We start from the raw sequence: 27,976 nt of genomic DNA, 5'->3' as shown, positions 1-27,976 counted from the left end.
CCCACTAAGTTTACCATAAGCTATAGTGAGCCGTGATTGTAAGCGTTAAGAGCCATCAGCCGAAAATACGATCAATGTGGTGCGTTCATTGAACGAAGCTTTAGCGCTGGGTGTGACGAGTTTGTGAAGTCAGGGACTAGAAAGATCAGGTTAAGCTTCCAGCTGTGCGGAACTTCTTAAACAAGGCCGTCAGCCGCCATGGAGGTGGACGAAGCCCCCGCGAACGTGATGGCTGCATCGGGCACCACAGGCAGTGTCTGTATCTCGCTTCATCCGCTAGTAATTATGAACATATCCGAACACTGGACGAGAATACGGGCCCAGGAGGGCAAACCACAGCAGGTGATTGGTGCCCTGATCGGCAAGCAGAAAGGCCGCAACATTGAAGTCATGAACTCTTTCGAACTTCTGTTCAACACCATCGAGGGAAACATTGTGATTGACAACGACTACTACAATGTCAAGGAGCAGCAATTCAAACAGGTACTGATGTCGAGCTGCAGCAGCTATTTGCGAAAGCAATGTCGCTGTGCTGTAAACAGCTCTCTGTGCAAAATATTTTCTTTAAATCTGGTGACTTGCCTGCTTTGCACAGTCGTTCTGTCATTGAATATGTCAATGACAGACCTCTAGGAGGCCCGAAGAAAAACTCTCTCTTCATCATGCCATGTTGTCACATTCTCAGCTGAGTTGAAGGCTGCCCGACAATAACAAGGAAATCAAGGGCAATGAAATTTCTCGTTTACTTTATTTGCAAGAGCTTATCTGTCTCATTGCATCTGTTTCAACTGTCAACTCGGTGCTGGTTGATTAAATGTAAGTCTCGGGAAATATATCCTAGAATGATTGCACTGCGTGGTGTGCACTACACGCACGAATTTGCTCATACTTAGAAAAGAACAAGGCACTTAGAAACAAGTTCTGTTGAGCTGCAAGGCTGTGGTAAATGCATTGATCTTTGGGAAGACTTCGCACTGTTCTCCAGGATCAAAGCTGTTCCCATATGTTGTTAGCGGTGCTGACCTGCCTTTCCTGTTCACGCTTGGCAACTGTACCTGACTAGTGCACAACCAAATGGTGCCACTGCAAAACACAAACCCTTGCAGTGCATTTAAAAGCAGCACCTGAAATGGACAGACATAAATTGCAAGCTCACATTCGAGTGTTCAGCTGCTGGGGGCTATAGTAGGAACTTTAAAAAGCAGTAGTTAGTAGCAATGGGCCATGGTCCCGTGGCAACCTGTTACTCTACTGATCAATCACAACAGTAAACGGAATCATCTTTTTAGCGTTTGATTGTGAGAAACGAGCTAGAGGCATAAAAATTCTTGAGCTTTTGTCTGGTGCTCAGCTTATTGTTTAGGTAACAAGAAAGGATTGAGCAACAGGCTACTTTTTTGTCATGGAGGAATTATGTGCGCCGGTCCTGAATGTGGGCGGAGCTTCACGGCAGACTTAAGTTGTATCTGACTATAGGTTTTTTGACGGAATGCTTGGCCATACCCCATCATAGCAGTTCCTGTTACGAATGACAGTTATTTTCTGCCAAGCAGAATAAGCTGAATCTCGGGGGGGGGGGGGGGGGGGGGGGGGGGGGGGGGGGGGGGGGGGGGCTTTGCTTGCTTCTAAACAAGCTGGCACATTGACATATACCAGCCTTTCTTTGCAGTTGACCTTTGCTTTGGGCTCATTGCTCATTTCATGTCAGTACCAAATGCTTCTTCCTTGCGTAAGGAATGTGCTTAGTCAAGGCCCAGACAGAAAAATATGCCTTGTCGAGACCTCGGCCTAGGCTCCCACGATACTCCTTTGGCCTAACTGAATGTCCTATGTGAAATATGACAAAAGCCTAAGGAAGAAGAGTGTGGCGCCTTTTCTGTGAGAGGATTTGTGCACTCTAATGGTGATTCACAGAAAGAAATGTTTTCTTGATGCTCAGAAGCGGGCATACTGTAGTGCTAGCGTTCATAAGTAATGTACCAATTTGCTCGTAGGCCATTTAAAGCTATCTTTCAACAGTTTTAAGCACTGGATAAGCAAAGTCCTGTCGTACTTAAAATAAAAAAGCATCAGCACTTAGCAGCACCATCTTATGTTCAGATGTTGCCAGTATTTTATCCTTTTTACAAGCCAGTGCAGAAGGTGGTGTTTAATGTTATACAGCTGTATCAATGTTCTGATGCTTTGTGTTGCACTATCAGTCTGTCTTTTGTATTTTTGTGTTGACTATCGTAAATGTGGTGTGTATAGGCCTTTTCAAAAAGAGATTGATGGGCGCCGTCATATTGGGCACTGGGCTGTGCTCTTAGTTAAGAAAAGACTTGAGGATTAATCTCCCTCACAGTCTCCCCACAGCCCAGAAAACCTGTTTTCCTGAGGGTCCTGAAAAGGTCTATATTACTTTTAACCCCTTAAGGGCTCATTTTTTAAAAAATTAACGGTACCATAATGGCTTATTTTTTTAATGACTTCAAATGCTTCAATAACATGTTTAAACCACAAAAATATCTATGGAAAAGTTTTATGGAAAAGAATAATTGCTTTGTGTACTAGTATTATGTATTGGCTGCTTCCCTCCTGGAGTTTCATTCAAAAGGTTTGTTTAAATATTAATAAGAATTCCTTTAAAATGCTTTTCCCCTTTCTGAGCTCTATGCAACACCATTCGTGGGAATTGGCTGCTGCCTCATCCCTAATTTCTTCGTCTTTGGACTCGCTGTCGTCAGTCTTTTTTTTTTTTGCTTGAAGAATGAAAAAAGAAGTCGATATGTTCATTATTTGCGTTATCATCTGACGGATCTACCTCACTTGGATGGTGCACAGATACCATAGCACGGATGATTCCATATTTGTTTGAAAGCGTAGAAAAATCTCATGCATTAAATAGCCCTGTAGTTCTGTAACATGCAGTGGCATCACTCAGCAGATGGGTGTTTTTCAGAAGTGTGCTAATATTCGGAAATTTTGAGTGCCAAATCAAATATTCTCCTATTTGAACAATCAAGTCGTGCGTGTTCAAAATTATTTTAAATGAATGCAATATGTTGTCAAGCTTTCCAATACTTTTCAAATAATTGGCGCGAAGTTCGAATAAGGCCTACCGTATTTTTCTTATTCCAAACACAAGGACCATAGACACTGCATATCATGCTGCCACGGCCGGTACGCGTGGGATGGAGGGTTCAGCGCCATGGTGCAGCTCATTCGTTTAGCAGTGTTCATAACCCTCATACATGGCCTCAGAGATTGGACGATGTGGTGGGGCCCCAGGCAGGTTCAGCAAACCCTGCCTTTAGGCCTGAACTTGGAGTCCATGCCTCACACATAGCTCTCACCCATCTCATGCACTGAGATGGGGCGCTAGTTTATTAACATCCGTTATCAATAGCAAAAAGTACTTTTCCTGTGTACATAACATGATAATGATAATGTTAATGCACTGGCTTCGTGTTCCGACGCCCCCCCAGATGGAGATCAGTGTCGCGTATTTTAACAGATACAGCTATAACTGAAAAAGCAGCGCTATGCTGTTTCTCACAGTTTCTCTTTTAATATTCGCACAAGTAGTGAATATTCCCAAAAATATTCTATTCGTATTCAGTTCAGCTTTTATCTAAGCTATTCATATTCAATTCGGTAGCAAAGCTATAATACTCGTATTCAGTTTGGAAAAAGATGATGATGATGAATGATGATGATGAATTTTTATGGCGCAAGGGCATCTGAGGCCAAAGAGCGCCATGGCACAAGGTATTTTTTCTAGTGTTTTTCTATTTTGCTGCCATTGAAGTGTGGCCACTACGGCACGGACTCGCTCCCGCAACCTTGGGCCCAGCAGCTGTATACCAAAGCCACTGAGCCACCGAGATAGGTCACTTTGTGAGCTTTTAGATGCAACATTAATATGAGTTGAAATCTACAGCTAAAATGTAAGGCATGTAAAGCTTTGGGGATCCATCAACTGCTGAATAAAATGTGTGTGCATGTGTGTATGCATGCGTGTGGGTATGTACACACACATACATATATATATAATTGGTCCACCAGACTGAAAGCATAATGCATTTAAGAACCTGGAGCATTATGTAATTGTACTGTCACCTGAAATGGCGCCCTTAACACTGAGGGTTCCGTGAAGATTTTTTTTTTCTTGACAGGGCTGCCCACACTTGATGAGGGAGGAGCTGCTCTCTGAATAAACCCTGTGTGCAAGCCCACTGAATTCGAAATTATTGAGCAATTTGTTTTTTTTTTTTTTAACACATTAAAGTGTGCTGCTTGAGTATAACTTTCCGTGCCTTACGACACAGGTGTTTAGCGACCTGGATTTCCTTGGCTGGTACACCACTGGGGACGCCCCAACTGAGTCAGACATCAAGGTTCACCGGCAGATCTGCTGCATCAACGAGAGCCCTGTACTGCTGAAACTCAACCCACAGGCACGCCACAGCCAGCTTCCTGTGGCCATGTATGAGTCAGTGATTGACCTGGTCGATGGGCAGGCCACCATGCTGTTTGTTGAGCTGCCTTACACGCTGGCCACCGAGGAGGCTGAGCGCATCGGCCTCGACCACATGGCACGCATGTCAGCAGCTGGCGAATCTGGCGAGAGCTCCCTGGTCGCCCAACACCTCCAGGTACTGCCTGTCGCCACAAGGAGGTTCCCCTTGCTAATGTTGCACCATCTCTTGGACACAGTGCACAACAGACTCAAACTGTTTTAACATTATAGCTGACAAAACCATAAATTTGGCTCACAAGAGCTCTAACAGTAATACCAATCCAATGCTAACAGAATGCTATTGGGAAGGGAGCAAGAAGGTTGCATGCCTCCGTTAGCTCCATGCGCATAGCGAGAACGCTTACGAGGATAAGCTTAGCATTAGCAGGAGTGCATGTGGGTCACCGGATAACATGGTATAAGAGGAGGCATTAACAGAGCATTAGTGTTTATTTCATTTACTTAGAGGGAAACATGCTGCAGTTGCAGAACAGAATAAAGGAAATGTTTACAGCTATATGCATCTTGGTCCTTGTTTTAGTTTCACTCCACCCTGGTGGATTTTCCTAAGCTATTTTATACATCGCCTAGCTACCATAAGAGCTGGGTGAGCATCCACATTGGCGCCTCTATGGGATGACGGAAGAGGCCTTCGTGTTTTTGTATGAATTTGTAGGCTCAGCACAGTGCCATCAAGATGCTGCACAGCCGGGTACGTCTTGTGCTGGAGTATGTGAAGGCAGTGTCTGCCGGGAGCCTGCCAGCCAACCACGAGGTTCTGCGGGACGCCTTCAGCCTGTGCCACCGGCTGCCTGTACTGCACACGCCCAGCTTCCAGGGACAGTTCTACAACCAGTGCAACGATGTGGCCCTCATGACCTACCTGGGCACCCTGACCAAGGGCTGCAACACCATCAACCAGTTTGTCAACAAGTTCAACCTGCTTTATGACCGACAGGTGCGTCCGTTGGCCTTGATACTAAAGGTCATATTGCAGGCTGGTTGTCAGATCATTATGACTGGAAACTGAAGGAGGGACACTCTGCTTCCCAAAGGCTAGTGCAGCATATCATTGAACTGCAGTGTCTCGAGACTATCTTTGCAATGATGGTTGGTTTGGTGGTTGTAGTGGTTCAGAAAAATGACATTTCTGGGAGCATGCCGTACCCACGAAATAATTCCTTGGTAGATGATAGCCTTTGTTGTTCATGCACTTATTAGTACAATATAACTGTCGAAAGAAAATTAACTTTACCAGTGATTTGCTGACTCTAAATATTTGGCTGTGCCAAGTACATTCTTTTTTCCTAATGCTCATACTGAGCAATGTGGGCCTTAGCAATTACTTATTTACTCCAAAAAATTGACTGTGGTGGGTCTCCTTATTTGGCAGGGCACCTCCTATACGCTTCTCTATGTACAGGCATGAACTTTGTGGAAAGGAACACTTTGTTCACGCTCAAAAACTAAATTTACTTTTGCTTGCACATGGAACTTGAAAATGTATTATGGGGATTATTCAACCTGAGGAAAAGCACTTATTAAAGAAAAGTATAAACTTCATACTCGAGAAGTGGGTGCTGTGTGAAAATCAGATGTTCTCTTTCTTGTTGTTTAGGCCTGCATGGTTCTGCCCCCAACAATATGTGGCAAACACTCGATTGGCACTCAAGAAAATTCAGTACTCCTGTCATACTGCTCAGCAGAGGGAGTTTCTGGCATTTCTTTTTGCACAACACCGACTTGTAGCCTGTGCTGGGGACAGTGAATGAGTGTAGAAAGCCATCAAATGTGATAACAGGGTAAATTAATGGCAAGATTACTTAATTGAATTTTGTTGTATGATCTCTCTCGGGTTTGAACATTTGGCTCCAAAACACAGGACCAAACTGGTGATTTTCAGTGGAACTTGTTTACGTGTTTAACAACTTGCAATGCAGGGCCTGTGGATTTCAAAGCGTTCTATCATAAGCTAGGATGTCCTTTCTATTGCATTTCAAGACTGATCGCCGTGATATGCAACAGGTGTATGTAGATGTATGGCAGTCCTCAAATTTATAATTATCTCCACTCTTACTCCAACCATGTTGCCATTTATGGCAGAACTGCACCCATCACCACATGAAGTTGAATCAGGAGCTTTGAAATGGTTTGAACAGCAGCCAAGGCTGACGTTTTCATTTTGCTCTTCCTTGCACAGGGCATGGGACGACGCATGGGCCGAGGACTGTTCTTCTGAATAGTGCGTGCTGTTTCTATGGTGATGACATGAAGTGGAAGCAAACTGGAACCAGACAAGCCCAACAGGCACTTTGGTTGCCATGCTGTACCAAGCCTGCTCAACTGAGAAAGAAAAGGAGAGAACAAATGCCCTCTTTTGAGCCCTGTGAATTGTGAAGGCCAGAAATGCTGCCATGGATTGTGCACACCTAAGGGCAGACTGTGCTTTCTTTGTTCTTTTCATTGTTGCGATCACCTGTACAAGCATCACTGTCACCACCTCAAGGCATGTGTGCTGCGGTTGTTCAAATTTTTCAAAAAATGCTGTCATTCTTTTTTTCGTGTACTTTTCGTTTCTTCAATTGGATGCGTGCAGCAACTCCTGCTTAGGCAAGATGTAATAAATGAAGTGGTGGTCGTGAGCACAAATGGTGCATGTGTCCTCTCATAAGATACACATGCTGGTTCTGAACTGTTGCTACATCTCACTGTTTCAAAGCTAGGCACATTTGGATGCTTATATGTGATGGCCTGTAGTAGCAGCTGGTAGCACGTGTTTACAATATGAACGCCTTTTAGAGCACTGTACGAGTACTCTGGATTCCAAGAGAAGGCAAGCCTAGCAGGGGGCGGCAGAAAATTAGGTGGGCGGATGAGATAAAGAAGTTTGCAGGGATATAATGGCTGCAGCTGGCAAAGGACAGGGTTAATTGGAGAGACATGAAAGTAGCCTCTGCCCTGCAGTGAGCATAGTCAGGCTGATGATGATGACGAGTGCTCAAGTAATGGTGTTTGTGATGGCAAAGTGAGAAGACATGCAACGAATGCTCAAGTAATGGTGTTTGTGATGGCAAAGTGAGAAGACATGCAAATGCAGCATCGCCATGTCTTGTAAGACATGTCACTTATTTCACACGCAGGTGCTCTGCACATTATACTTTTGTGGCCAACTGAATATTTTTCATGGCTAAAATGCCTAAAACTATCGTTTCTCAGCTATGAATGAGTGGGAGGCCCATTGATCACTGTCACTGGTGATCAAAGAACCTACAGGAGCAGCTATAATAAATGTGATTTATAACAATAAAGGGCAACGACATGAACGTGTTAGCATTAAGGTCCCATTCAGCAGAAAACTTGACTTCGGCGTTGTGACGAGAAAATCCGGATTTGTTGAGAGGGTAGCGACATCAGAACCACATGACCTTGAGCAGGTAATTCAAACTCCCCACAACGACCACACAGTATAACAGTGATTACGTCACTACACAATTCCGCATTGGCCTTCAGGGTCGTGACGTCATTCAACCACCATTACGTTGTGCCTCTAAAAAGAAAAATGGTCGGGCTGGGACTTGAACCCTTGGCTCTTGAGCCGGGTGTGCTACACCTCGACCACTGAAATAATTCGACTTAGTTGAAGGGAGGCCTTGTGTGTCTTGTGGCAGATTAAGAAATAAACAAAAACAAAAAAATAATGAAAAAATTGTCGGGCTATCCTCGGTGAATCTTTTAAATGCGTTAGCAGCCAAACGTTTGTTATATCCAAGGTTGACATGCTTAAGTTTGTTATACCTAGAGGTTAAACTTTTTAGTTTAACCTAAAAAAAACAATAAATGTATGGTGAATTCAATTTTTAAAATTCAGTTTGAACTGAAAAAAATAGTATTCTTGGTATGCAAGGTGTAGCTGGTGGTTTAGTACGAGTTGCATTCGGGCTAAGTTGAAAATTAAGTAGGAAAGTCGGGCGTGACGCGAGAGTGTTTCTGTTGCATGAGCAGCGCAGTTGTGTGACTTGATGCGTTGCTCCGCTTTCTCACACACCTGTGCAGGTCAGGTAGCACCACCTGCTAGCTAAGCGCTGTTTGTTCATTATCACCTCCCAATTAAAGCAGTTAGTTGGTTAAGTAGGTTTATGAACTGCATGTAGGACACTAACATGAAACTGTGCATGGAGTCGCGAAAAAGTATGTTCTGGCTACCACGATGACTGAGTGGCAGTTCCATACCAGTCAACATGCAGGCCACATGATGTCCTGCCCTCTAGCTCTACCCAGCGTGAAAACTTAACGATAACTAGTCAACCTAGTTCTTAGAAGTAAGCTTCCATTTCTGTTTTTTCTGCTGGTTATCTCATTTCACTTGTGTTACTTTTTTAACGACAATAGAAATTCGTTCTACAAGGACAGCTTCAAGTACTACCATTTGCACGTTATAATTACTGGTAAACACTCTGTGCAGACAACACTGACTTAGACTGTAGGCGACTTTTACCTTGCAGGATTTCCACATTAAATGACTGAAAAATGTCAGTAATTCATTCATCGAAAATTATTTTCATTGATAAAAGCCTAAACTTGCATTCTGAAATAAACAGTGAAGAAAGACCTCTGAATTTTCAAAAAATAAGGAATGAAAAGTCCATCCCCTAGTTATATCCGAGGTGGTACACTTAGGTTCGTTATATCCGAAGTTAACACATGGACATTCTTTATATCCGAGGTGGCATACCTGGTGCGTTATATCCGAGGTTACACGGCTCTGCCACACCACGCGTGATGCTGGTTGCTAATTCCTGCAGCCTAAAGCTCTTTAAAAATAATGCAAGGGCAATGTATGTTTGTCATGCATTCAGAATTCACTGGCAAATAAGCTCATGTACTGGTCACCTCAGTATAGTAATGACCATATTGCTGTGGTTGCTTCTTGCAAACCAGAAGCGTCAAGCTAGGTAACTCTCTTAAATAATCCCCACACACACGCTCAATACCAAGTTTGGATGTTGTAGTTTCCTGATTTAATTATACATCCAAGTCGTCTACAGCATTGGCGACACCTCATAACAAGCAGCTTTAGCATAGCGCGCGTTTAGCATTGCATCTGTGTGTATATAAACCAGCTGTCCTAGAAATATTGTACTCTGATTTAGTAGCATAGCGCGAGTCACTGCAGTGCCGAATAATTTCAGCGTAGCCAATGCTTTTGGGCAGCGAGAGTCGTATTTTATTAGAGTGCATGCCAAGCCTCTTAATGTAAAGCTTCTACACCCATGCGGTGCCAGCGTTATGGCGTGTAGCAACCATACCAGCGATCGAACCCTGCTCAAGTAGCTAGGATGAGACATTTTTATTTGCTGGGCATCATTTGTATCCCTTTTTCGTTGTGTTTTTTTCTTCACTTTTTCAACTTTTCTCCCTATTTTTATTTTATTTTTCTATTGCAATCGTCTTCATTACTATCATCATCATAATCGCTATCAACATCACTATCTCTAGCACTGTCACTATCAGTAGCTGTCTAGGTAACTATTTTTACTATCTATTTACTAGTTATCACTGCTATCATTACATATACATTGCTTATCAACTGTTGAAGATTGTTTAGTTTGTTTTTTTTTTAAGAAAGGAAATGGCGCAGTAACTTCCTCGCATATTTCGGTGGACACCCGAACCGCACGCCGTGAGGAAGGGGTAAAGGAGGGAGGGAAAGAAGAAAGGAAGGAAGAGGTACCACAGTGCAAAACGCAAAAGGTGCCCGTGTGCTGTATGATGTCAATGCACGTCAAAAATCCCCAGGTGGTCGAAAATTATTCCGGAGACCTGCACTGTTGCTTAATAAACTACATTTTATTTTAATTACCATACAACTTATTCTGTAGGAATAACAGCTCAAAAAACACAGGACTAAGAAAGACAGACAGACTCAAGCGCTAACAACAGAGTGTATTTAGTGCGAGAGCGAAATAAATACACAAAAAATGACTGATGCGCAGGCGTGGAAAAGAAAAAAAAAACAACGTCAAGGCAAGGGTTTTTTTTGCGATGTTTTTCCTACAGAGTGTCTCACCAACTTGCCCAACAATACACCTTGATACAACTTATGATTGACAGTTCGTGGCGACACTTTTGAGGACAACATTATTCTAGGCGCTATATAACGCCACTCATGAGCCAAGAAAGGCTTTCGCTTTAAAATTTCGGGGAAAAACAAAATTTCGCGGTCTCATGCCGATTTTTTGTACCCACCGCGGTGGCTCATTGGTTAGGGCGCTTGACTATTGAGCCGGAGTACCCGGGTTCGAACCCGACCTCGGCGACCACCGAAACGCAAAAGGCGCTCGTGTGCTGTGCGATGTGGTTGAAATTGTCTCGGAGACCTCCTTTCTTTTCTTCTTTCACTCCCTCCTTTATCCCTTCCTTACGGCGCGCGGTTCGGGTGTCCACCGAGATCTGTGAGGCAGTTTATGTGCCATTTCCTTCCCTCAAAAAACCAAATTCGATTCCATTAATACGCGCTTAATGACGTCAGAATAACGCCAGCCGTCGAAATAACACGCAGGCCTTTTCAAGTTGACTTGTGATGGTAGTGTTTCGATCCACACGAAGTTAGCCAACCGTAGTACAGCGGGATGAACAAATCTTCAGAATCCTCGACAAACTACACGAGGAAAATCACGACAGCAACATTAAAACCTCGTGTACAAAGACCGCAACCTGGTGGGGCTGGTGTTCGCGAAAGAGCTGTACGCAAGAATCTCAGTGCTTATGAATTAGCATTGTTCAACCAACGGGTGAGTACTTGGACATGGCCTGAACGCCCTTTCGCTCTAGAACCGACCGTTGCATAGCTTACGAAAAAAGGTATCATGCAACGCAGAAGTACGAGTTAACCCGCGGTTCAAACAAATGGAAAGCATTTAGGCATTGGGAGAGAAGAAAAAGCCTGCTTCTTTCAGGTCGCCAAAGCTGTCAACATATCGCCTCAGGAGAAGTTTTATGAAGACTTAACGCCTTTACACTGTGACGAGCAGAAAATTTCCGAAGACCTTCGCAGGAGTGGCCCAGGAATACGGGTACGCATCAACGATACGGAACAGGTGAGAACGCGATTTTTTAACCCCTTCAGAAGCCGCGCGCGTTATTTTCAAAAAAGCTAATTCGCTAGTTTTCCAGCGCAAGTGCTGTGCGCGTGTGTCGCGGTTGTTTCAATGTTCGTTGGCGCCCGCGCGCAGCCTGAACAATTGTATTATAATTTGTAAATAGTGTATATATGCCCTCACCCCTATCTCTTTCCTAATATCCCCTCACCTCTTTCGTTTTACTTCTTCAAACTGCCTGCTATCCAACGCCTATATAAATGACATTGTAGACATAGATCATTCAACAGATTTTATCATCTATGCTGACGACAGCACTCTACTTATTTCTGGAACAAACATAGATAATTTAATACTGAAATGTAACGAAGTACTTGAAAAACTGTCTGTTTGGTCCAAAGCAAACCTACTCAAGATAAATGCTGTCAAAACAAAAGCAATGATTTTTCGCGCCAGGAATAAAGAAGTTAAAACGAACCTTACAATTATGTTCGAAACTCTAGAAATAGAAGTTGTTGACCACCACAAGATTCTTGGAGTATACTTCTCTTCTAGCTTAGGCTGGGATACTCATATCAATTATCTATGTAAAAAACTGTCTTCAGTTACAGGAGCTCTAGCACACTGCCGCAGTATACTTCCTTTGAAAGCGAAACTTCAGATATATCAAGCATTATTTAACTCTCATCTAAATTATTGTACTTTAGTATGGGGCACAACAACTACAAGAAATTTAAACAGGCTTCTAGTAATACAAAAGCGAATAATTCGTCATATTGCCAATATGGAACCAATGGCCACTACAACAAGTACCTTCAGGTCATTTGAAATACTTCGTATTGAGGATATTTATGAATTCCGACTATTGAAAACATTTTACTTTTCCTCCCTTACTACAATAAACCAACTAATGTCATTAGCATCACTGCAGCGCCGTGACGCTAACGTACCCACAAGAAATAAAGATTTGTGGGAAATCCCACGGTTCCGAACTTTTTATAAGTATCAAGTGTTACCACATAACCTCCCACTTATACTAAACAAAAATACTCACACTTTAGGTTTGAATAGAAGAGGTTTGAGGTCTTGTTTTTTGTAATTGCTCTCCCCTAGTAATACTTTGTTTTGGTATACTGTGTTTTGTTACACCTTTTTTTTTCTGTTATGTTCTTGTGCTTTTTTTTTTCATGCAAATCAATTGTACAATGTTTTTTTTTTTTTTTGCCACGTTTCTTGAAATGTGTTTTTTGTGTACTTTGTTTGATGTCTGACTTGTGTTATTTACCTGGTATAATTTCAGTGCTCCAAATTTTGTACAAAACTTGTAATTACTGTTGCAAATTAGAGGTAAATGTCTGTTTTAATTATAATGTGTTTTTACTGATACTGCTATGTAACGGTCTTCTTGGCCTTAGTCAAGCTGCATGAGCAGCTTTTAGCCAAGGAGACCCTCCAGGTACTTTCTGGAAAAATAAACATTGAATTGAAATTGAATTGAATTGAAATTTCCGCCACCCCAGCTCAGGTGCCACCGATTAGTGATGGCAGATGCCGGGGTGAGCAAACATCTTTTGCCTTCCTTTTGTTATTTTTAAATAAATAATCACTTACTACTACTACTACTTTCCAGCAAAAAAAACAAAACAAATAGGTAATTTTTTCAGGCATGTGCATAATTTCTTACAAAAGACATCAATAATTAAAAATTCTAACACCAAAATGCCAGATTTTATGAAATGAACATCTCGGCACTCGTGGAAGCTTCTGCGTCATATTCACTTTACACGTCATCTTTTATAAAGTGATGGGCTTGTCATCTTATGTACCGTGTTTGCCTAATGTAACCACGCTGCATGATTTGCTTCTCATTTGCATAGTGGAGTTGTTATGGCTTCCCCAAAGATCAAAAAGTCTTGGAAGGTGGGGACATGGGTTCTACTTGCCTTACAGACATTTATAGCTTGCAGGGTGGCATAAGTGCTCCGCTATGTGACTCAGATGCAAACCATTCAGCCTGGGTACTTTTCATGTAACAGGGTTAAGGCTCCCATCCTGTAGAAAATCTGGCGCCAGCGGCATTGTGAGCGACAAATCCCCAGTGAAGGAACCTAGATGGGCTACCTATGTCACGTGACCTTGAGGCATCATCACAACCTGCCCACCGGGTTGTGAGCATACTGACCACCATGGCAGGTGGCACTTAAATTGCAAGAGGTTGCTCAGGAAGAGCAACCTGGGTCACACAAGCCCCACTGGTGGCATCGCCTGCCATCGTGCAGCAGTCGAGCAGTGGTGCACGCTTAACCGCTGCACTACTGTGCCTGGAGTGGTGCGAGGACTCCCGGGGATGTATGAATGTAAAGTTGAGAATTACCGATTCGGCATATATGGGCATTAACCGATTAATGCTGTTGCGTCATACCCTTAAGGTGGAGCTTAAGTGTCGCATTTTGCCAAAGGCTGTACATTTTTGCTGCCCAATGCAAAATTCTGTGCAGCTCATGCTCCTCATCGTGTTCCTGTTATCTTCCTTGCATACAAAGTCGTCACCAATGTATTTGTTCCTTTTTGGCTAAAATGATTTTTTGAATCTTCATGTTTTTTTACACATGCTTGAATGATGTATATTTGAAAACTACTAATTGTTGCTTCTTACTTAATTGTTGCTCCTGGTCAGTGTGCTCCGTTACTGCTGTTTGCCCTTGGGGGAGTAAGCTGTTTGTACAGTTTTTGCCTTATTTCCTCCATCATTTTGACAGAAATGACCAATAAAAAATTTAAGGGCAATCAGTTGGATGCAAGTGGGGGAAATGCGACAGCATGCTTCTTTTGCTCACCCATATATTCCAGTTCTGATTCTGTTCCAATTCTGAGTTAATTGTCTTTCACTGCCCAATCTATTCCAAGTCTGACTACTTAACTGCGCAAAATGTGTCGCATTCATAGACCGCGGCGAGTCCTCATACCCCTACCAGCACAGCAGTTAATCCATGCACCACTGCACTGGTAGGTGGCCATTTCAGACACAGCCACCGGTGGGGCTTGCGAGACTTGGGGTGCCCTTTCTGAGCAATGTGAGAAAGAATAGCTTGTGCAAGCTTCATTTTTGCACAGATAGTTCTTCGGGAGGCTGTATACTTTGCACGTAGGCCTGCTGTTTTTCTTCCTCGTCATTTTCATTTTTGCTGAGTCATTCTTCGTCCCTCCCTCCCCTACAAATGGTTAAGGGGAGTGGGAGAGGGGCAGGAGGAGAGGGGGACGGTTGACAGGAAACAGGTGGAGGCTTCACACAGACATCGCCGCTGCTGGACAGTTTCCTCCTTCATGGCCGTCCCAGTGCAATTGCATTAAAAAAAAAGCTTGAAATTCAGAAATATATATATTACTGATGGCAAAATCTGTATGCATGAAAATGGTAAACGAGGTGCTACCAAGTTATTTGGTGGCACATTTAATGCGTTAAAGGATGGTAAAATCACCTAAAACAATGAAATCAGTCCCGGATGCGACACACAACCACAAAATGCTGCGAGTTCACTTCGTATGCAGTTGTGTACAAAGAGCCTTAACGGGTTACCGCAGGTACTGGGCTTCACCGGCAATGCTGGTGCTCAAATGCAGCTGCATTGTTATACACAAGCCACAAGCACTAGCAAAGTGTTCTTAGCAGAGCTGCTCTGCTAATATTTCACTTTGTTTGTTCCACGGCACACTATTCTGCAGCCCCGTAGACAAACCTGCTCACGTCTGTGCAGACAAGAGCACATTTGTTTTATTGTATTCGAGCAGAGTGCTGCAAAGTAATTCAAGTGAAACCTTAACGCGGCTGTTCTGCTAGGTGCTTGTGTCTGCAGTTTGTACATATTTCCGGCTGTGTTCAAGCGCAAGTATTGTCTGAAACTCAGTGCCTGCATTAAAATTTCGCATTGTTTTGCATGCAGAGCATTACTCAAACACTCTAGACAAGTGTGTTCACCACTGTACACGACCGACCGAAAGCCTTCAGAGAAACATTCAGGACCTGCACCAGCTGCAATATGTAGTTTATTGTGGAATCAATCTTATTTTAAAATGTGACACTCCCACCATAATGTAAAAAGTAAGCAAATTCCAGGCAAGACACCTGGCAATGTACCATTATGCAGCCAAGAAATCAGGTTGTAGTGGGTTGTAGCTGACCTGGGAAGTGCACCTATGGGAAGAAATGGAGCTTTCCACAAAGCAAGGAAAAGAGCGATGTGTGTGAGCATGCTTTTAGATTCAGTTCTACTAAATGAAGTCCATTTTCGAGACTGCCTTATTTGGCATGTAAAATTATAATAGAACTGTCATTTGCCACGTCTTCATTCATGCCTGCATTTACCGTAAGCACATACTGGTAAAATGGAAGATTGCTATGATCGCCTATAGGTATTCTGTTTCACAGCAAGAATTAAATGACCAAACTGATGCCAAAAATTTCCAGTAGCACTGATAATGAACATCGTCCCCTTGAGTCTGTTTCACAGGGATGCTTTTAATATAGTGATACGCTTGCTGCTTGTACATCCTATTAGATGTACGCTCATAGACATGTGATGTACGCTTTCTTCTGCCATGCAGGAACTGTCCAGCATTGAAAAACTGTCACAGACCCTGTCACAGTCTGCAACCGAAGACCGAGAGCTCCCAAAGGCTAAAATGGCTTTTCCCAAGCCAACATTTACCCTGGAGAATGCGCCCAGCTGTCGCACATTCTGTTCTTCAAATAGATTCAACACGTCAGACAAGCCCAGTGATCCCTAAATAATATTTATTAGAACCAGCCATTTCAAAGGCACTTTGCTGAGCTGTGGCAGGCAGCATTTTTTTTGGCTGACAGATATGCATTTGCAAACATTCAGGCAAGTAGCACCTGCCAATACCACTAACACAGCACTTGAAAAGCACTTGTGCAATAAAATATGTATGTATATATATATTCAAACATAGATCCTCAAAGCAAACACCCTGAAAAAATCTCAACAGGCCTTAAATCTTTCTTATAAAGGCAAAAAGTTCCTGCACCTAAAACAATGTGGAAGACAGCATGGATAAAATTAAAAAAAAAATTGTCTGACAGTATTAAGGCACCACTTTGTACATAGAGCGGCCTCCCCTAATAAATAATGTTATACACAACTCTCACAGGCAACACTGTTGTTTATGGGCAAATATGAAAAAACACAAGCACACATCAAGATACTGAGGACAGCTAATGAAGTGCCTATATAACGGTTTAGCACTGGTGCTGGTTCCTCCAAAAGAATAAATTCTTCTTGAAGTCCACGAGCACTTCAATGCACGTAGCATCACACATTTGGACTGGACTTGTATACACATAACCTAATTGCTTTAACAACTGGTGTACATTATACACAGCTAATGCATATACCCCAAGTCAAATTGGTGTCCTAAGAAAGTATGCTTCACGATGACGAAAATAAAAAACCCACAGCAGTGGCGCCCAAGATTTTTGCAATCTCCCTTATGCAATACCGGTTAAGAGTATACTTTCAGTATACCTCAATTAGTTCTCATATGAAAAAAATAAGCATAAATAGGCAATTTCTTATAAGACATCAAGACACTTTCCCTCCAATATTTTTTTGTTTCTGACTGAAATGGATCTGTAGCCAAAGATCTGCCATGCGGGGCTACGCTATTCATATTGTTTTTGATGTACATCATATAAAAATGTTACGACGAAGCACCATAATTATGAAATATAATTAGGTGACATTACTGTTCACAAAATTTGATGTGTTTGACACAGCCATAAAAAATTGCATAGTTTAGTTATTTCTGAACTAACGGCATATGGTTAATTGGATTTGCACCGTAAAAACATAACAAAAACTTCGATAAGGCTAATCGTGTTGGCAAAAAACATGAAGTGGAAAAATCGCATTTGAAGTGCAACACGCCAGCCATTTGGAGGTTGTTGTAGAGACCTCAAAAAATGGCGGCATGTGGACATTGAGAGAACTTCATAATATGAGCAATACCAGGATGAAGGGAAGAGCACCAGCTTTCAAACAAGACCAAGATGGTGGCCATCGGAGATGCGGTTGCGGGAAGTGACGGGCACGAAGTTCTGTTGCATTACTTCAAAATTGCTATTTTGACACTCCAGAGGCATCTAGTATATTTATTTCTTAGTATCTCAAGGTCAAATTAGACCTTGAAACTTATTAGGTAGGTACTTTACAGTATATTGAACCTGAATATGCCATTTAAAAAAAACAAAATTTTTGCATTCTTTTTTTACCATTTCCAGACTGCGTCTCCGCTTAATAGGGTTTTAAGTGAAAGCAACAATGTGCTGCGAGGCATACCATGTGCATGTTCAAAAACACCCTGGAAGACCACATTCACATGCAAAGGCCACGTGCACTGAAATCTCGGTAAATGGGAATTTTGCTTCCATCAAAATGCAGCCACTGCAGCCAGGATTGAACCAATGAGCTTGCACTCGGCAACTGAACCCCATAGCCACTTGACCTCTGTAGTGGATAACTATACAACCTTTTTAGTGTTACCACCAGGTATCAGGTGTTAAGAAATTGCTTGAGTGTTGTGAAAGCGTCCGGTTCATGTTTTTGATTTGCAATAGAGAAAAGGCAGGAAGATGGGACTCTTGACTGCACAAAACAAAATGAATAAGAGATGGGAAGGGAGCCTCGTCAACTCCTGGCCCTCGAAAATTCATTTCGCTTGCATTTTTTTATTTGATATGTCCCCCCCCACCCCTTTTTCTGGCAAAAAAAAAAAAGAAACCCCGTGAAATGTTTCCCAGCTTGCAGCCATGACCTAATGAAACAAGGCCTGCTGTGCTTCTGCTGTGCTGTACAGGACAGTAAGTTCATGCTGGTATTACATATCGACAGCAAGCATGCAGCTGCTGATGCTTACATCACACAGTGCTTGTGCGCATTATGCAGCATGCACTATCACATAGTAGAGCTTTTATTTCTAGGACTTTCTCTTTTTTTTTTTCAGCCAAAACAAAAAGACCACGTAAAAGAGAAGTTGGAAGCACCTCGACTGTTCGTTTCTTGCAATGTTTTACAACTTCTGACAGACACTTAAGCACTAAAGGCAACAACTGAAATGCTGCTCAACACTAATTAATGCCGGCACAATGAAAAAAATACCAGCATCTACTATACGTAATGTCCTAGAGCATTCACATGGTTGCATTCTGTTGCAGCACTTCACTTTTTTGTTTAGATCTTAGTGGATGTCAGTCAGGACACCCCAGTATGCTTTCAGAAAGATGTTTTCTGATCAAGAGCAATGGTCACTTGTTTCTAAGTGAAGCTTGCTGATGAGAATGGTTCAACCCTGGAAAGATTATTACAACAGTAAAGAACTCTGAAACTGCGTGGTACAATGAATACCGTGTAAACCATGCTAGTTCAAGATAGGCCTCAATCCACATTTCTTCACTTGTGCAGCTCCTAACTGCAGGCTAAGGCACTGGGCTGTTTCATAACATACTATTCATTTGTAATTTTTAGTGACAGGAGTCAAAAGATGATAACACATAGCAGCTAATACTAGAAGCATTGAGGCAAAAAAACAACCATACACAAGCAAAGCACAGAATAAACAATAAATAGCAACCACTATGCACTTCCGCCTAAACAATTTATTTCCCTCTCTATGTGAATCTCGGCAAATAATTTTATTTAAAAGGCTCATTTGGGTCACATTTCAGGCCGAGAAACTTTTTGCACAAACAGCAAGCAACTTCTCAGCAAAAGCATTCTCTAAAATTATGTGTTATGAGATAAAGTGCTGTTCCAGTTGCAGGTTGTTCATGCTGAACATTTTATGGTGTATTCACTGTTACAAAGGTGGCAAGACAAACATTCATCTAGGGCTATGGCTCCGTGCTCTATGCACCTTCAAATGAACCCCGCATTTTGTTGCATTTATGAGCTCAGTCAGAATTTTTCCTCCGGAAATTGATGTTGCATGTTCTCCGACAGAACCAGCAGCAATTTATACTAGAAACACCAGTAGCAACCACTAGAACAAGTGCTAAATGCACAGATTTTTGTTTGCAGGCACAGCTGGGATATGATTCACACCAAGGTGAGGTTTTACCTCTTATCAAGGCACAGAATTCTGTGAGGCATGCCCTCGGGGTGACATGGGCTGCAAGTTTACAAACTGATCAACATGAAAAGGCACTTCTGAGCGTTCACTTTGAAAGTAATGGCAACGAGGTAGGTTTGTTTCCATGATGTCACTAATGTTATGCACAACATATGACACAGTATACACACAGATATATGAATATGATAAAAAAATTCCTGTGCAGTAAAAAAGGCAAAAGTGCATGTTCTCTGGTACTTTTAGGCAATGAACACACATAAAACTTGGGTGATGTACAGTGCTCCAAGAGGAAAAAATAAGATTTACAGTTGCTGACCAAGTCAAGATGAACAACATTTAAGAATCCGAACTGGTTCCTCGATCACAATGAAGAGGACAATGAATTTAAATTTCGCTCACTTGTCCTGTCTATTTCAATGTAATTAAGGAAACAGTTCGAGTTCTGAGATGTCAGTCTTCATCTTGGCTTGATCAGCAACTACAAATCTGATTTTCCAATTCTAATGCCTGACAAGAAAATTTTTTTCCCCATCTTTGACTCAGACAGTGCTCCAAAAAATTACACATGCAGTGTGTATCTTGCCATACAAAGTATACCGGTGCTGCATAAAAGTTTTTTGTTTTCTGCACGTGACATGCCAGGCAGAGACACTGTGTTATTCAGAGATGATGAACATCTACAGACTCTCACGTGAGTGGCATGCAAGCTGCTTTTACAACAGACCCCCCGAAACCAGATAAAACCTGCGTACCTCCTACCGCTTCTAACGTGTGATTACATGCAAGTCAAGCATAAATGGTCAATGCTTGAAAAGGTTAAAGAAACATGCAGATTTTAAACCTGCTGATGATGAAGCTGGCAATATAAAAACGTAACACGAAACACGTTCTAGGTAAATAGTGCTCATTACATTGCTACAGACCTAGAGCAGTTTTGGCAAGCAAGCAGCAATGGCGAGCTTTAAACTAAAAATAAAAACACTAAAAGCACATTTATGATGGCAAACAGCAGTTTTTCTGCAAGACTTTGTTGATGTTACAGAGATGGCTGATTAAGGAATCTCTTTCCAATGCCTCATTGATTAACACAGTACTTGACATGGACGTTTTCTTTCTGACATGCTTGAGTACACAATGAGGATAAGACAGACGTAATGAAAATATCTGCACTATCATGTAATGAACAAAGTAAAACACGATTATTAATTTTGCTTCAATGCATCATTCTGGCCCTGACTGGGCATGGTCTTGGACAGTGCATAACTCTTTGAACTTGCTCTCGTCGTTGAAATGCTAACATAAAGTTCTTAAAGAGATGAGTGAAAATGACAATACGACTTCACTTTGAATTTCACTCGCAGTTGTTGGCAGTCGCCACCATAGCAGCCTACACACATACAGAGACTAGTTGTAACAAATGCACATTCTAAGAAAACCCATCTGGGAATGTGTTAGGAATCACCAACCAAAAGTGCACTACCTTGCTGCAATACACCATAAGATCCGGCATCATCACTGAGCATTTAAAATAAATCGACGACCTCTTCAGAGATTCACACAAAAAAGTGAAGAGGGAAGAGAATTGCGATCACCACTACATGCCCAATATCTAACATACATTTGCAAGCTTACGTGACATGCAGGAAAATTTGAATTCTGGACAGCAGCAAGCAGTCAACCAGGCCTTATGGGTAAAAAACAAAACAGAAATATACGTGCACCCAAAAGCCATCCTATGATAAGCCATCAAAAATCAAACAACAGGAGCATGTCAGTTTAAGAGTGGAACTTGGCAAATTAATGAGCAATCATGCACTGGCTGTATGCAGCTCTGACTGGTGCAACTGTTGGTCACCTGAACTAGCAAGCAACGCTGCTACTGACAGCCATAAAGATACAAAAAGAAACAGAGCCAAACTGGGCTAATGTCGGCAGTGTTTAGTAATGAGTTTTGAATAGTTGCATGTCATGTCACAGAGTTTTGCAGCTGTTGATGTACACCTTTGCATGCTCCATGCATACCTCACAATTAAATCAGTCAAGAAATATATACACTTATGAAGGAAGGCTATGAAAAAGTTAAAAACAAAGGGGCAGTGCAAAGGCACAGAGTTGAAACAGTTTTAGCTACCTTTGACTAAGCTGATATATGGTACAGTGAACTGCCTCTAACAGAGAAATAAAGAACAAAAATTTAAAAAGCTATGAGCTAAAATGCAGCACAAGCTGACTATTCTCGAGTTCTGTTCCGGTCTTAAAAACATGAATTTAGTATTTTGTCCAAGACACGCTTAACTGGCGTTTTTCCCCTTTGCAGGCACAAAAGAACAATGTAGATTTTTAAAACATTATTTACACCCACATGCTTCTATTCCTTTGATGGTACTTAATAAAAGCTGGACGGAAAAAAGAGACACACAAGTTTTTGGACACAGAGCACAAGCAACGTCTATTTTGGCTAGCTGCAGTCCCAGTACACATGCTCTTACAACATTTGCAGGCTTTATTAGCCCCACACCATGGAATAGATACCTTTTATATCACTGCACAAAAACAGCACCACATCTAGGGCCCCCATGCAAAACCTAGTGACGCCATTCTCGCCATTAGAAACAACACAGTTGTCTTACCACAATGACACAGATCGAACATGCCAACGAAATACAACCTCAGATTCATCTTGGAACATGCAAAAGGCAGAAAGCCAAGTGCCGAGCACTGCCAGGCAACAAATTTACAGTTGGTTGATTGCAGCAACATGGCTAGTACAACAGAATGCTATGCAATAAACGTCTTTTTCCCACTCCCAATTCAAGTAAGTTGCACATGGTCCGTTTGCCATTTAAGTGGGTATAAATTATCCCACCTGGAGTCTCCATAGGTTACTTACACACTGTGACCGTTACCACATTTCAGCCACACCACTATGTATGGCCACTGCTTTATAGTTGTGCACCCCCAAAAGCGGGACCTGTTCGAAGCAGTGTGTGATCTCAAAGCTAGAACTGAGAATTTTCGAGTGCCCTGCAAAGTGGCTTCTTCTACGATGAGTTATCAACATCACAAGATGAGCAGCCCGTGGCACTCAGTTGTACATGCAATTAGCCTGCAGAACGCTTTGTGCCCAAAAGATGTTCCCCAGGTTAAGCTGCCCACCTCCTAAACACAGCATGGGTCCGAAAAGGTGGAAAGCCAGCACCACTTTTGACAGAACACTCGCTTTTCACGTCGCTCTCTTCTCCACCTCTACACCTAGTTTCAAGCATCTCTTAATAAGGAGATGCAATGCATCCTCCATGGCTGCTCGGGTCAGTGGACAACCTCTTTGGCATGTGATCGGGCCAAGGCGATTGAGAGGCACTGGACCCACTGTTCGGTGTTCTTGCTGTCCTTGGCCTTCAGCACGAAGGTCTTATCTGAAGTGAATATCTCAAAGGCCTTGGGAATGTTACGGCCACGGCTGCCGATGGGGCGGACACTTCGGATCTGGCTCACTTCAATGGGCTGCACCTCCTTGTCATCCTTCTGGGACACAACAAGAAATGGTCACCGAGAGAACAAAGTGAACAAATCGTGTAAGAATTAGCACAGCGTCTGAATTAGCAATCGTCTGACGCCAGACTAACAAGGACATTGGCTGGGACCGAGCCAGCATTTCGAATGATTTGGACTTTCAAATTAACGGGGGTTGAATTAACAAGCTTTTAGTGTACTGTATTTGCTGATTTGATTTTACTGGCGTTTCACCAGGTGGCTCCAAAATACACTTCTCTGGGAACATTCAATGGATTGCAGTGGCATCGAGAGCAGTGGTCTCATTGATGGGGCTCATGGAGTCTCGTGCAACACAGCTACTATGTTATTCTATCGCTGTCCTGACACTCAACAACTAATTGCCCCAGACAGTACAGCAGCCCTAAAAAATCAGTCCGAGTTTAATATGCTCGGCCCAGATTAAGAATTCTGCACAGTACAAGAACAAACCTTTGACCTATCTTGGTCTTGTATGAGACCATGGCACAAGACCAAGCCTACATAGAAGCATGAACCATAAGTTACAAGAGCTGCACAGACTCACCAGTCCCCTGTATGACAAATGTGCTCCTGAAAGTGTGAAGTAGCGCGTTCTCCAGTGTCGGAACAACTTCCATTTCCTCTTTTTCTCCTTGAGTTGCCCCTGGCAAAGAGAAAATATGAAAACAGGTGCACCGTTTGAGCACTTAAAGTGCAAGTGTTGCCATCTATTAGGCTCAAGGCAAGCCAACAGGCATATAAGGCCCAAACAGTTAGTGAAACTCAGAAAGGTGAATAAGTGGCTTCTATTATAGATGAATGACGGTAAAAATGCATGAAGTCCAGAGCAAAGATGTGCAAAGTCCTCAATACAATAAATAAAAGGCTCACTTGTTTACATATGTCACTAGTGCAAAAGCGCTATTCCAATGGGTAAACCCCGAGCAAGATCTTGCGTGGGTTTGTGCCAAGTGAAATAAATAAACAAAAATAAATCAAACAAATATTGCCGTGACTGGGATTCGAACCCGCGGCGGCGCGAGGAGATCAGCTTCACTGGCCAGCCCAAGAGAGCACTAGGCTATCACCACAGCCGATCACGCCTCGTGTTAAACTGTAACACACTTTCGCGCTGTGCACTGGACATCATCGTCTTCATCAGCTTCCATCTGCGGTGCGAAGACAAAGACAGAGAGTTCTGTGTCTTCATTGTCATCGTTATCATTCATGCGACTTCGCTTTTGCATGTTAATAAAATTTGGGCAAAAATTCGCTGTCATTTTTTTTTTTTCGAGCTAAATAACAGTCTCACCCACTTAGTACTAAGGCTACAGTTTTTGGCTACTGAGCCCAAGGACACTGGATCAATTCTCGGCCATCAGCAGGCGCATTCTGATGGAGGCAAAATGCAAAAATACCCATGTGCTTACGACGTCAGTGCGTGTTACAGAACCCCAAGTGGTACAAGTTAGCCTGCAGCCCACTACTATAGCGCCTCTCATAGCCCGTGTGCTGCTTTAGGACATTAAATGCCGCATATCATACCATAACAGCAAGAACGATTTCTCGCAGCTAAAGAAAACAAATAAATTAAGGTAACACTTGATCTCATCTTAAGGCAAACTGTTGCACTTTTTTTCAGTAAATTAAGTGGCCAACCTACTTCTTGTTGAACATACGGAATTCTAGAGAATGAAAAAGGCATCAGTTAAAATGTGTCCTTTTGAAAAAATTCTTTGAAAGCACAAATTAAACGATGTTGCAGCCACATGGAGAAATGCATTGCTCACCAATCTCACACCACTGGTCTGACAATTTCATCTCCCATTCAAACTTTCCCTGCCTTTTACCTCATACAATCAAAGGATAATTCGGGGCCCATTTATATGTCTCTTTGTCTGCTATGTATCTGCCACAACTGTGTGTTCTACATAAATGCCACAATCCACCCAAGCCTGAAACTTTTAGACTCCCCAAGAAAGCAGATTTTCTAAATTAAGACTCCACAGCCTTAGAGATTTTCAATCATATTTTCCCTGTCTTAATAATTAATGCATCAAACAAGAGGCAAAGACAACAAAAAGCATCAAAATGCAAATTTTTTTCCAGCGCTAACTTCACTACAGTTGTCAAGGGACAAGTACCAGGACCCTATATGAGTTTTCCTGGCCCTGCTGTACTAAAAACAAAGTATTCATTTAACTTGTGTCTCCCCATAAAAAGTAATATGAGAAAACTTTGCTAGGCATAAAATGAGAGTACAGGCCGCACTTGTAGCAGCAGCCGCGGCCTTACGCAGCAGGAGCAGCACCAGCCGTCGAAGATGATGACGCCGAAGTGCGATGGAATCGAGCTCACTCCTCGTGCCGGCGCAGCAGCCACGACCTTACGCGGCAGGAGCAGCACCAGCCGTCGAAAATGATGACGCCGAAGTGCGGTGGAATTGAGCTCGCTCCTCGTGCCGGCATCACACGCCGTTCGGCTCCACGCCATCAGACGTTCTAGCACTTGAGCCAGCAAATCCATCATTCCCTTGCCAGCCTCATACTAACTGGCGCGACACGATGAAGGGAATTATTGATTTACTGGCTCAAGTGCTAGAACGTCTGATGGCGTGGAGCTGAACTGTGCATGACGCTGGCACGAGGAGTGAGCTCGATTCCACCGCACTTCGGCATCATCATCTTCGACGGCTGGCGCTGCTCCTGCTGCGTAAGGCCGCTGCTGCTGCTGCACATTTATCGTTTTCATTATTATTATTTGTCCAAATGCACACTCCACCATCCCGTATGTTTCTTGCATTATTGTAAGCCGCCACTGTGAGAATGGCTCCATCACCCGTCCATGTGGGCTTACAACTAACCTTCTTGCGCTGTTCCAACTTAAGACCCCCAAGTGGCAGCAGTTGCCATGCCTCTGCATGGACCCACACCCATTCGCGCTGCAGCTGCTGTGGCCCACCAGCATTTGAGACAGATGTGGTCAGCAGTCACCTCTATGACAGGCTCGCCACCTTCCTGGAGGAAACCCTGGGCCCGGTCCGGGTGGTTGCACAGGAAGCAGCCCCACAGGGTGAGGGGCCCGTTGTACTCGAACACATCGAAGAAGCGCTCGCTGCGTAGCTCGGCTATCAGGTTATCCTGATCCTGGGTCAACCACATGGGAACAACTTCAGCGGAATGCGATTGCAAACTAATTGGTTAATGTCAAGGAAAGTAAAACTGCAAAGTGACAGGTACAAAAAAAGGACACAAAGAGATGACACCAAAGGCATACGGGTCCCTTTTCTGTCATGTCTTCATTCTGTCGTTTTTGCATCCATGAAATCATTTTGTTTCGTTGTCCCTTTTTTGTCCTTGTCCTTTTGGTAGTTTTACTTCCCTTGAAGGGAGCAACTTGCATGCACACAGTTGACTAAATTAAATGTAGTGCACAAATGAGCCATTAAAGTCTTCAAATACAGGCCGAATCTGGCAAAAGTTATTTATTATTGCAAATACACACACCTATGCTCAGAGAGTGAGACAGACAGAGATGTCACAGCCTTGAGTATTGAACCAGATATCCAACATCTAAGCACAAACGAAAATCTGAAGTGAAACTTGAGTGCCCATATTGTGTGACAAAATGAACATCTTTGTTTATAAAACACTAGTTGAGCATTCTTATTCTCCTATTACACGTCAACTGAATACACCTTTCAGTTGCTCCATCAGGTCATAACAGGACAAGAACAGCCATGAACAAGAAAAGACAGGGCAAGGTGCTTTGATGGATGAAAATCTCACTGCTCTTTTTGTTATCACAGTAAGACAACACCTCACATCAGTTTGAACACTGGCTCTGCAAGGACTTGCATTATTTACTGTATTTTGTATCTTGTGCGGGGCCTCGGATACTTTGTGCTAACCACTCAAAAAGTTTTCATTCTGGTATACAAAGTTCTCACTCTTGTATCCATTTTCTGAAACTGAACTGGGATGTGTGAAACAAACATTCATCCAAATGTCACCTTGTAATAATCCTGTGGCACTGTTTTAGCCCTTGCCAGAAACTAGGTGAATTTTTATGGCACAAGGGCATCTGTGACCAAAGAGTGCCATGGCACGAGGTGTTTATGTCTACTCAAGGTGGGGTCAATGACCCATTTTTCAGGCATTTCACCCTTAAAGAAGCCGAGCACCAGGCAAAGAGAAAGCTTGTACCCATTGTTTGACCAGTGTGTACCCGGCAGCGCTGGGAATCAAACCCCGCACCTCCAAAATGCGAGCGTCACCAGAAACCAACTACAGTAAAAACATCATTAATTCAAAGCCATTGTAAGTGCAAGAAACATTCTAATTAACTGGATTTTTAAATTAACCGAGTGCAGAAAAAAACAGGCAATAAATTCTGTAGTGAGATTGTGATACCTGTATTGGACGAACTGTCGAATGCCTGTGTAGTGAAACAGACGGGACCGTGAAATCGCTTTGTCATAGAGGGCAGGCAGTTCATTATAACAATCGCGCTCCCTTATGGCCTCTAATGAAGTAGGATTAGAATTTTGACAGAAACCAAGTATTATTCCGAGCGGATGTGGCATATACTGTATTTACTCACGTAATTTGCATACCCCTAATTGATTACCCGAGTTTATCAAAAAGCTTTTACTTGTATACTTTATGCTCCCTGCTGCTACGTTGCAGAGAAGCACGTCTTCTCCTTGGCAGGCATATGC

At 42.8% G+C, this 27,976-nt stretch overlaps 3 protein-coding genes across 4 annotated transcripts in view; 2 read left to right on the top strand and 1 right to left on the bottom strand.

Moving 5' to 3' along the window:
* Nucleotides 1-32: 32 nt before the first annotated feature.
* CSN6 (COP9 signalosome subunit 6) lies at nucleotides 33-7,150 on the top strand. Its single transcript, XM_077653263.1, has 4 exons — nucleotides 33-483; nucleotides 4,311-4,637; nucleotides 5,178-5,459; nucleotides 6,702-7,150. Exons 1-4 carry the CDS (start codon nucleotides 199-201, stop codon nucleotides 6,738-6,740), a joined length of 933 nt encoding a protein of 310 aa, XP_077509389.1. The 5' UTR covers nucleotides 33-198; the 3' UTR covers nucleotides 6,741-7,150.
* A 3,938-nt stretch (nucleotides 7,151-11,088) lies between these two features.
* LOC144120645 (uncharacterized) lies at nucleotides 11,089-17,466 on the top strand. Its single transcript, XM_077653262.1, has 3 exons — nucleotides 11,089-11,292; nucleotides 11,458-11,598; nucleotides 16,201-17,466. The coding sequence occupies exons 1-3, from the start codon at nucleotides 11,131-11,133 to the stop codon at nucleotides 16,381-16,383; spliced, it is 486 nt and encodes a 161-aa protein (XP_077509388.1). The 5' UTR covers nucleotides 11,089-11,130; the 3' UTR covers nucleotides 16,384-17,466.
* The window catches only part of melt (ventricular zone expressed PH domain-containing protein melted), a 39,047-nt gene continuing 27,444 nt past the window's right edge, over nucleotides 16,374-27,976 (bottom strand). The window contains exons 15-17 of one of the 2 annotated variants that reach the window (XM_077653260.1): nucleotides 26,250-26,402; nucleotides 23,822-23,920; nucleotides 16,374-23,268 (exon numbers count right to left, since the gene is read on the bottom strand). In XM_077653260.1, coding sequence (XP_077509386.1) covers nucleotides 23,053-23,268; nucleotides 23,822-23,920; nucleotides 26,250-26,402 — 468 coding nt within the window. In that variant the 3' untranslated portion in view covers nucleotides 16,374-23,052. The remainder of the gene's footprint in view (nucleotides 23,269-23,821; nucleotides 23,921-26,249; nucleotides 26,403-27,976) is intronic. The other variant, XM_077653261.1, reaches the window with a different exon arrangement.

The sequence above is a fragment of the Amblyomma americanum genome, chromosome 2 (genome assembly GCF_052857255.1).
Source record: "Amblyomma americanum isolate KBUSLIRL-KWMA chromosome 2, ASM5285725v1, whole genome shotgun sequence".
NCBI classification, from domain to species: Eukaryota; Metazoa; Arthropoda; class Arachnida; order Ixodida; family Ixodidae; genus Amblyomma; species Amblyomma americanum.
The sequence above is the reverse complement of the archived record's forward strand: the minus strand, read 5'-3'. Positions and strand labels throughout refer to the sequence as shown.

Coding starts and splice junctions, on each gene's coding strand:
- LOC144120645 (XM_077653262.1), top strand. CDS start 11,131: ATGAACAAATCTTCAGAATCCTCGACAAACTACACGAGGAAAATCACG. Junction 11,293..11,457: donor TAGCATTGTTCAACCAACGG/GTGAGTACTTGG, acceptor TGCTTCTTTCAG/GTCGCCAAAGCTGTCAACAT. Junction 11,599..16,200: donor GCATCAACGATACGGAACAG/GTGAGAACGCGA, acceptor TCTGCCATGCAG/GAACTGTCCAGCATTGAAAA.
- CSN6 (XM_077653263.1), top strand. CDS start 199: ATGGAGGTGGACGAAGCCCCCGCGAACGTGATGGCTGCATCGGGCACC. Junction 484..4,310: donor AGGAGCAGCAATTCAAACAG/GTACTGATGTCG, acceptor CTTACGACACAG/GTGTTTAGCGACCTGGATTT. Junction 5,460..6,701: donor ACCTGCTTTATGACCGACAG/GTGCGTCCGTTG, acceptor TTCCTTGCACAG/GGCATGGGACGACGCATGGG.